Genomic DNA, 10144 nt, shown 5'->3' on the forward strand with positions numbered 1-10144 from the left:
GCACTTGCGTTTGGATCCCTTCTCTGCTTGGTGTTGCGTTTGGATCCCTTCTCTGCTTGGTGTGAAAAGGTAGATTCAACAATGTTTTGTCCAGGTATGGAGATTTTTCTATTTCAAGATGAAGAATTCGAGCCTAAGTTCTACTAAAAATCTTTGGAATGAGATTACAAAATTTTGATAAATGAAATAATTAATTATTATAATTGTACAATACTAATTTAATATGTACTAATAATTATTATTATATAGTTGATTTGGGTTACCTTAAATTGTTTTTTGATAGGTGTGTAATATTATAAAAATTAAGCGTAATACTAATAATCTTTGGTAATATTATAATCACAATTATATAAATTCGCAATTTCACATATAATTACTCTTTTTTTTTTGCAATATCATTCAACGGCAGTAATTAAATGATGAGAATTCATTTTTTTTATTGGATTAAGTGTTTGTATTCATATTTGTGCCAATATATTGGAGTGATTATAGATATCAATCATAATTGTAATATTGTTATAAATATTATATTACAAAAACATCTAGAATCCTAATTAAATATTGGAACGGTGTTATATGTGTTGGGGGATGCATAACTACGTTTGTGTCCCCGGAGGCATCACACGTCCCAAGATGGATTTAGAATGGTCTAAAGAACTAGTAATCAATATTCTAAATTTCTTTTCAGAACTAATCATTTTTCTAGTTTTTAAAGTTTATGTTTTTACATAGTAGAGATCTTCATGTTAGAGATTATATACACCTAAAAAAATTAAGTAAAATATCCATTTCAAAATAGATCATGAAGAAAGGCCACATGTCTAGAATAATATATCTATAAATGTATATTATATGCAAAATAATATCTTCTGTGTTTTATAATTTCATAATTACTATGATATTTTTCCCTCTCATCTAAGATATTCATCATTACAGGTTCATTGTCCTATCTTTTATGTACTGTTAAAATTTTAAATTAGGAGAACCCAATATTTCTAGTGTTTTTATTCTAGAGGAGAACCCAATATTTCTAGTGTTTTTATTCTAGCCAAACTCAAAGGCCTCCAATTATGTTAGCACCCTACAATGGAGGAGCCGCTGTGCTTGAAAGCCCTTTTGGTATCTCTACCCCCTCCTCCCTTTCCCTTACCCAATGAATCTCATAAATCAATCCATTCATATTTACTCTTCCTAATTACTCTAATAACAATGCATGAAGCAATGCAGTTTTCCTAATTACTCTAAAAAAAAATGCATGAAGCAAAGCAGACGCTCAAATTATCCAATGTGGAAGTTTAGAAAGTCTCTTGATTGATTCGATGTACTGTTCAATTAGCTCAACCATTGAATTCTCATGCAATATACTTCCTCGCACTAAACGACTACCAATAACCTTATTTAACTTTTACGTATTTTATTTTATTTTATTTTATTTTTTATTTTTAATAATCGTTTTTTGGACATTTTTTTTTTTCAAGTTTTCAAAGTAATCCTAGACAAAATTCGGAAGTTTCGTTAAATACAATATTTTTTATCACTAGCTTTAAATTCTATAAGAAAAATCCAAATTTCTACATTTGAAAATATAAATTTCCAAAATTTCAAGGACTAACAATTATTTTATTCATGATTAGAAATTTTAGAAATTTGTATTTGTATTTCATGCTTATTCTATAATTTAATTTTATATTTTTATGATAAAAATTACAAATATTTGAAAATAGCAAATGGGTGCTCAAGTATTTCTCATTTTTATTTTATAAAAAGCTTTCCATCTGAAATATTTTTAACTATTTTGTAATTTTTTTGTAATATTATTAATGAACAATATGTTTTCTTAGCTAGTAAATTGGGAAAATGGATTTATTTATTTTTGAGTTTTCTAGAGCTTACAATTTTAAGTGTAGCTTTTTTTGCTATGTGATTGTTACATTCATTTCAAATCTATTTTGGGCCTAAAAGATTGATTCTTGAAGGCTCTATAAGGCTCGGGCTTCAAGGTGAGTGTTTTTATGGTTCTGAGCGTCAGAATTGTGTACAGGTTGATTTCTTAGGGATCTGGTGATCCACTGATCTTTTGTTTTGGGATAGCTTCCAATTCTAATGGTCCTAGGCAGTGTTTTAAAATGCAGTCGCATCATGTGGGATGCGCTCGCATCCGCATCCCGTTCATGCACATATACGCTTTTGATAGATGCGGCACATATACGCTTTTGATAGATGCGGCCGCATATGCGTTGCATCAGGCCGCGTCATGGCTGCATCAGACCGCATCTCGCCCGCATCTGTTTCCACGAAATTTGTTTTCTATTTTGGTCTCTTTTTGGTTCCAATGTTTAGGGAAACTGTTTGGGGGGTTACTATACCCCATAATCAAAGATTTGCAGCTACTTTTGTGGCTTTTTTTGCATACTATCAAAGGAAAAAAAAAATTTGGTGAAAATTTTTTTTTCATCCAAATCTTCGATTTGGTGGTTGTTTAATACTTGGATGTTCATTTGATGCCTTTTATTGTTGATTTGGGGATGTTAAGGTGAATTTGTGATAAGAAATTGGGGATTTCAGAGGTCGTGAAGAAATCAATCACTATTTCACAGAGTCGGTAACTTTTTATTCCTTCTTGTAGAATAATACTATTATACTTAATTTTGGGGCAATGTCTTCTTCCCAAACTTCTAGTAACAAGGATCTGGCTTGGAAATATGCTAAACTAAAACATCCAAAAGATAGAAATTGTGTGATATGCTTGCTCTGTGGAAATATTTATATGGGTGGTATTTTTCGATAAAAAGATCATTTAGCCGGAATTTCTGCGAATGTAAGAGCGTCCCCACAAGCTACAGATGATATAAAAAAGGAGATTAGATAATATTTGGATAGATTGAAAAAGATAAAGAGAAAAAAGAAAAGAAAAGAAAGGAAGTACTTGATGATATGCAATTATTTGATTATGTTGATGATGATGATGATGATGATGATAATGATGATGATGATGATGATGATGATGATGATGATGATGATGATGATGATATGTCTGAAGTTGCGATGAGGCACAAGGGTACGCATACTCCAACCTCAAGAGAGAGGGTTATAAATATTGGTGGTAGTGCTGAGAGAAGAACACCTCTCTTTAAGGGGCCAATGGATTCTTTTTTCACCCCTAGCCTTGAAATTGTGGTTCAAGAGAAAGAAAATAATAAAACAAACTACAATTGACAATAAATATAAGAAAGAACAAAAGAAGTCGGTATATAAGTGAATTGCAAAATGGATTTACATGGCCGACATTCCTTTTAATATTACAACTCTGGATAGTTTTGTGTGTATGGTCCTGGCAATTGGGCAATATGGTTCAAGACTTATTCCTCCTTCACTACATGATGTTAGGGAGCCCTTGGTAAAGGCTGTATTTGATGTGAATAAAATTTTGATTTCTCAGAGAGAAGGGTGGGAGAGATATGAGGCCACTATTATGTGTGGTGGTTGGTCCGATGGGAAATCAAGGGCATTCATTAATTTTTTGGTTAACTGCCCGACAGGTACCTCTTTTGTTAAGTTTATTGATGCATCAAACAAGTCACATGATGGTATATACTTATCTGGCTTGATGGATGAGATTGTCAATTTTTTTGGGGAGCAAAATGTGGTAGAAATTATGACTGACAATGGTGTCAACTATGCTACAGTTGGGCATTTCTAGACTGTGAAAAGGAAGCATATGTTTTGGACACATTGTGCAGCTCACTGTGCTAATCTTATGCTTAAGGAAATGGGTACAACATCTTTATTTATTGGGGTGATTTCAAGTGGTATGTTTGTTGTTGGATTTATTTACAATCACACCATAGTCTTAAGCATGATGAGGTCTTTTATAAAGAAGAGAAAATTAGTGAGATCGGGTATCACTAGATTTGCCACATCATTTCTCACTCTTCGAAGCCTAGCCAAGTAAAAAAGTGCCTTGAGGACCATGTTTGCTTCAGAGTAATGGAGTCAAAGCAAATGGTCAAAGCTTAAGGATGGGAGAAAGGTTGAAAAAATTATTTTGAATACATCTTTTTGGAGTCAAAAAATTATTGCATTGGAGGTGGCTCGCCCTTTAGTGAGAGTGTTTCGACTGGTTGATGGTGATGCGAAGCCCGCCATGAGCTACATACATGAGGCAATGACTAGGGCAAGAACTGAAATAGAAGATGTTTTAAAAGATGATGAAAATATGTGCAAGGCTATGCTTGAAATTATTGATAGGAGATGAGATACCCAGCTTCATAGGCATTTCCATTCAGCCGGTTATTTTCTAAACCCATCTCTTCACTACAAGCACCTATTCATTGAGTCAGATCATGTAATAAATGGTGGGTTCTTAGATGTGCTGGAGAGGTTGGTGCCAGACAAAGATATCCAGGATGAGATCCAGAGCATTGAATTGATTAAGTTCAAGTTAGCCTTGGGAAACTTTAGGAGAGATATTGCCATTCGAAATAGAGACACTACATATCCAGGTAAAGGCCAAAAGCCCAAAAATAATCTTACTTGTCTCTTACTTTATGTATAGTTCCATTGTTTATTTTATGCCTTTAATTTTTAACTATATTCTAAATTATAAAATATTATGCAGCTGCATGGTGGGCATTATATGGAAGTGAGACACCAAATCTACAACGTCTCTCTATTCGAGTGTTGAATCTCACATGTAGCTCATCTGGTTGTGAGCGCAATTGGAGTGCATTTGAGCATGTAAGTACTTTACTCTTTATTCTTTAATCTTTATTTCTTGAATTACAATTTTCTAATATAAAATCTAGTTTATCTGATTTCAAATTTCTACCAAAGCTCCATACAAAAAAAAGAAATAGGTTGGAGCAGAAAAAGTTTAATGATTTGGTTTATGTGCGGTATAACGAGCGGCTTAAGGAGAGGTATGAAAATCGCACGAAGCTCAACCCTATTCAATTATATGAAGCTGATGGTGATTCCATAAGTGAGTGGATCGTGGATCCAAGACAAGAGCATGTTTTTGAGGGTGAGGATCTTGCATGGCTTGATGTCGAGCTAGCAACACGAGTTAATGAGGAAGATCGATGTAACACTAGAGCACAAAGGAGTAGAGGAGCTGCTGGGTCTAGTCGCACCTGCACATTAGCTTCAGAAGTCGAGAAGAAGCTGACTCAGAGGAGACCGATGAAGAAGAATACGTGGAGGCCGTCGAGGATGATATTGATGATGCGCATGACGACTCTCAAGATGATGTTTGATTGATATTTTAAAAAAATGAAGTTCAAATTTCAAAATTGATTCTCAAAATGGATGATTGTATTAAGTTATTAACCATTAACTCTTCTTGATCTTGACTTTTGGTTTGTATTTTGTAATATCACTATTTTGTGCTTATGGTTGTACTTATGGTTGTTGATGGTTGTGTGTGCTTATAGTTGTTGATTGTTGTATGCTTTATGAAGCTGGTTTCAAGTTTCTAGTTTCTATCAGGGGTTAGTGGATAACTAGATACTGAATCTCCGACAGCTAATAGTTTTGAAGTTAATCATTAAACTAATATACTTACTATCATATATATCACCTTCATATTTTTTTCTATGCATGTACTTATTGTTTTAGATTTTTTAGAATTGTTTTACTTTTATTGACTGCATCATCGCGATGCACCCGCATTCAGGCCGCATCGTCGCATCGACCCCCCACCGCATCAGGGCTGCATCCTGCATTTTAAAGCATTGGTCTCAGGTCTTCAGTTTTTTAGGATTCCCTCAGCCGGGGATGGTGTGTCTCTATATACATTGTTAGAGAGGAAAAGAGTGGGGATATGGTGGAGAGAGAAAAAGAGAGATTAATTTAAAAGACAATAATTTCTAGCTCATTACCTTCTCTTGTACTTTTTGACCTTTTTACATTATTCCAAATTAATTTTTTTAGTTGCATCTCTTCTTAACATTTGGTTTTTTAATTGTTGAGGTAATTGATTGAAATTGTCATCATCAATTTTATGTGTTGCACTATTTTGATCCATCTATTTAATTCGTATGTGGACTTTTTTTGGAAAGGTTTCTATGCTTTCCCTACAGAATCGAAGTTATATCCTCCCATTTATCAACTAGCCGTCCAATTTTGATCAAGAAAACCACTCATTGTTTGATCTTAGATCCGATGTCTCAAAGTATTTTATTTTTAGTTGTTTTTTTATACAAATTATATGAATATGAAACTTGGTGCGTGCCATCTTCTCATTGGGGTGCACCTATAAAAAATATTAAAATTTTTTTTTTGATACAATATAATGACAAAAATACCCCTTGAAACTTTTAGAGGTATTTCGGTCATTCTATTTGATTGAAAATATTCTTTTTATATTTTTTCGCTAGTGTGAGTTTAATAGAGGAATGGACGTTCAAAATTTTGTGTCAAAATACTTTATATAAAAAAAATAAAAAATAAACTAGTTTAGAGACGTGACATTGTGATTGGGGCAATCTTAGCTTTCTATTTAGAATGAACGGTGCAATAAGGGGGAGGATAGAATTTCTATACTCTAGGGGAGGCATAGAAAGCTAGTCCATATTTAAAATACAACTTACACTATTCTGATCCATCCATTTAATTATTATATGGACTTTGTCTTTTTATATTTTTGTTATTAGAAAGCAAATATAATGGCTTTCTTTTGGACTTGTATCCACATTTATTGCAAAACTTTTTTGCATGTGACCTAAGCTATTTTTTTTCAGTATTTTATGTGACCTAAAATATATTTGTTATTTCTTTTTTATTCAACAATAGTTCTTTCTTTTTCAATAATATTTTTGGATATTATAAGTTTACTTTTATCATCTTCGGTTATTTTTCAAAAAGAAAACCAACTTTATTCCTTTTTTGAAAAATTGAACTTTGTACCTACCATAAAAGTAGAACATAAAATCTTGATACACTATATTTTTAATTGTTGAAATTTTTGTGCTTCCAACTTTTGTTAATGACATATTCCTTTTTTACGTTTTTTTAAAATATAAAAAATTTAGGTTGCTTTTGGAAAATTTTCCATGTTGTGCAAATTTTCCATGTTGTGCTTATTTGAAACTCTTTGTAAAAAGAAACTTAAACACTATCTTTCAATTACATAAAAATTTTCCCTATTTTTTTTTTTTTGCCTATTTTTTTTAGAATTCAAAGTTAGTATTTGTTTTTTTGTGGTTTTTTAGTATTAACTTTCGGGCTATCCATTCAATTTGTCATGTGTTTCTCTTTTACAAGGTACACATCTTCACCCCCATTTCAATGTTTAATGTGTACTTTCATGCCGTTTTTGGTGTAGTGCTATAATAGAATGAAGTTTTATGGGGTATTTGTAAAAGTAGAATTTAATGCTATATGTGTTGCTCATTCAATACATCAAAGTGTACTTCCATCTGCAAATTGTTCTTTGTATGGATTATCATGGATTCTTTAGAATTGGTAGGGTAGAATTAAAGGACAATGGTGCTTAATGCGTAGCTAAATTTGTTAAATATATATAAGAAAATAGGTGAAAAACATTAGTGACTAAAAAATTCACATAGACCTTAGTAAACAAGCAAAAAGACAGAGAAAAAAGAAAAAAAAAAATATTTCTTATTGCGGTCCATAGTTTTACCTTTCAATAGCTATTAATTATTGATATGATTAATAATATAACTTTAATGACTATAAAAATTACTAACATTAGCAGTATAACATTGATTTCCTACGGTGGGCTTTAGAGTTCTCCCCTCAAAGTTGTTATCTTTTTTGGTTGGAGATGTTTCTATGGAAGAATTTAAAATAGTAGTGTTTTTCTTGCCAGTGGATAAGGCACCGGGGCCTGATGGGTTTCCTCTCATTTTTTTCTATAATTTTTGGAATTTGATTAGTAGCGAGTTGTTGGATTTGATTAGGGCTTTCCTCAGGAGATGCGAATTATTTAAAGGGGTTAATTCCACGTTTTTAGCCCTTATTCATAAAAGGTATATCATTGCTAATCTAGGTGATATTAGAATTTTCAGCCTCCTATCATGTCTTTATAAAACTATGGCTAAGGTGCTTGCAGAATGACTTAAGGTGGTTTTGTGGATTATAATCATAGGTCCATAGTCAACTTTCATTGAGGATAGATTGATAACTGATGGCATTTTGGTTGCACAGGAATGTATTCATTCGAGAATTTTGATTGGTAATCTTGAAGTTGTGGTTAATTTGGATATGAAAAAAGCCTAAAATAGGGTTGAATGGAGTATTCTTTTGAAAATTATGAAGAATATGGGCTTTGGTGACAGGCGAAGAAACTGGATTTATGGGTGCCTTTTGTTTGCATACTTTTCCATTCTTTATAAAGGATGCTCGATTGGTGTTTTTAGTACATATCAGGGTTTTCGTTAAGGTGATCCTCTGTCCTCTTTTCTTTTCACTATTTATGCTGAATGCTTTTGCTTTTTTGTACGCCATGTTGAAACTAAAGGGCATTTTTCTAGCTTTCAACTGCCGAATGAGGGACCCTGTATTTCTCATTTACAATAAGCGATTGATACGTTGTTGTTTTGTGACGTTGAGTTGGACCAAGTTATCAATCTTGCTGCTTTCTTAAAATGGTGTGAAGTCGCTTTAGGTCTTAATGTTAACTTTGAGAAAATTGCAGTGACTGGCATAAATTATAATGAATCTATGGTCCTTGAGATTGTTGAGGTGCTGGATTCTAAGGTGAATCATTTTCCAATTACGTATTTGGGTATGCCTATTTCAAATGATCGATTTTCATTGGCTATTTGGGATAAAGTAATCCAAATGATAGAAGCTAAGCTTGATCTGTAGAAATATAAATACCTCTCATTGGGGGGTAGGATTATTTTGATAAAGGCATGTTTATCTAACTTACCAATTTATCAAATGTCTATTCTACAGATTTCATCATCGGTAACCAGGAAAATAAAAAATTTAATAAGAAATTTCCTTTGGGGCTAATCTGTGGTTTCTAAAAAGTTTTATCTTTTTAGATGGGATAGGGTGTGCACAATTAGAAGGGAAGGTGGTTTGGGGATAGGGAAAATTAATTTTGTAAATCAGGCCTTACTTTGTAAATGGTGGTGAAGAAGTTTAAATTATAAATTTCAGCTTTGGTATAAAGTGATTGCCTCAAAGTATGAAGATGATAGATATAAGATGTCGGTTGGGGTAAGAAATGATACTAGAGGGATGTCTTGTTGTTGGAGATCTATTAGCTCATGTAAATCTTTCATCCATAGGGACATTCAATGGAATATGGGTAATGGCAACAAAATCTCTTTCTAGCATCCCAAATGGCTAGGCTCATCACCCTTGAAATATGTTTTTCCAGTTGTTTTCAAAGGATGGATAATCCCAATGTTCTTATTCCTGATACTTTTGAGATGTGGGGTAATTAGGTTGTGTGGAAAATTAATTTTCCCTACAATAAGATTCCAGATGACTTTTTCTTGAAGTTTACTGGGTGGTTGTCGTTTTTAAATGATGTATGCATACTTCAGAATGCAATTGATGAGGTGGTTTGGGACACTGATAAAGATGGTACCTATTCGGTTAAATCAATGTTTCAGTTGTTTTTCCATGATTGGTGGAGGTGGTCGATGCTTGAAATTGCCATTAATTAAAAATTGTCGATATTTCTAAAGGTGTAAGCTTTCTTGCGGTTGGCAAAGCATAATAAGGTTTTAACTATTGATAATCTCATCTAGAGATGTAGGATTCTACCAAATTTTCGTCTAATGTGCAAGGGTGATAATGAAACATGTGTTCATTTGTTTCTTCATTGTCCTTTTACTTTTAGAATACGGCTGTAGTTTTTTTTATCATATTAGGGTGGCCTTGGTTATACCACCGGAAGTCAAGGGTTTATTGCCCCTTATACCAAAGACAAGTTTGGTGATTTGACAAATTGCAGGAGGTGTGATTCTGTGGGAGGTTTGGAAGGAAAGGAACAAAAGATTTTTCACTGGGAGAAGTTTGCCCTTTGAAAGAATTTTGGTAAAGATCTTATACTCCATCTAGCAGTATTTATCGATTACAAAAGTTGGGAAAGATATCTTTGAAGTTGATGTTATGAGAAACTTATCGAACCTATTCTAATTGGGCTTTATCAAATGTAGGC

At 32.9% G+C, this 10144-nt stretch overlaps 1 protein-coding gene across 1 annotated transcript; it reads left to right on the top strand.

Moving 5' to 3' along the window:
• Nucleotides 1-3769: 3769 nt before the first annotated feature.
• On the top strand, nucleotides 3770-5389 carry LOC148782882 (uncharacterized). The gene is made up of 4 exons (XM_088860398.1): nucleotides 3770-3809; nucleotides 4257-4502; nucleotides 4619-4737; nucleotides 4834-5389. Exons 1-4 carry the CDS (start codon nucleotides 3770-3772, stop codon nucleotides 5257-5259), a joined length of 831 nt encoding a protein of 276 aa, XP_088716524.1. The 3' UTR covers nucleotides 5260-5389.
• The last annotated feature ends 4755 nt before the right edge of the window (nucleotides 5390-10144 follow it).

Source organism: Amborella trichopoda, chromosome 3 (assembly GCF_054954075.1).
Source record: "Amborella trichopoda isolate Santa Cruz 75 chromosome 3, AtrichopodaSantaCruz75HAP2 v2.0, whole genome shotgun sequence".
Taxonomy (NCBI): Eukaryota; Viridiplantae; Streptophyta; class Magnoliopsida; order Amborellales; family Amborellaceae; genus Amborella; species Amborella trichopoda.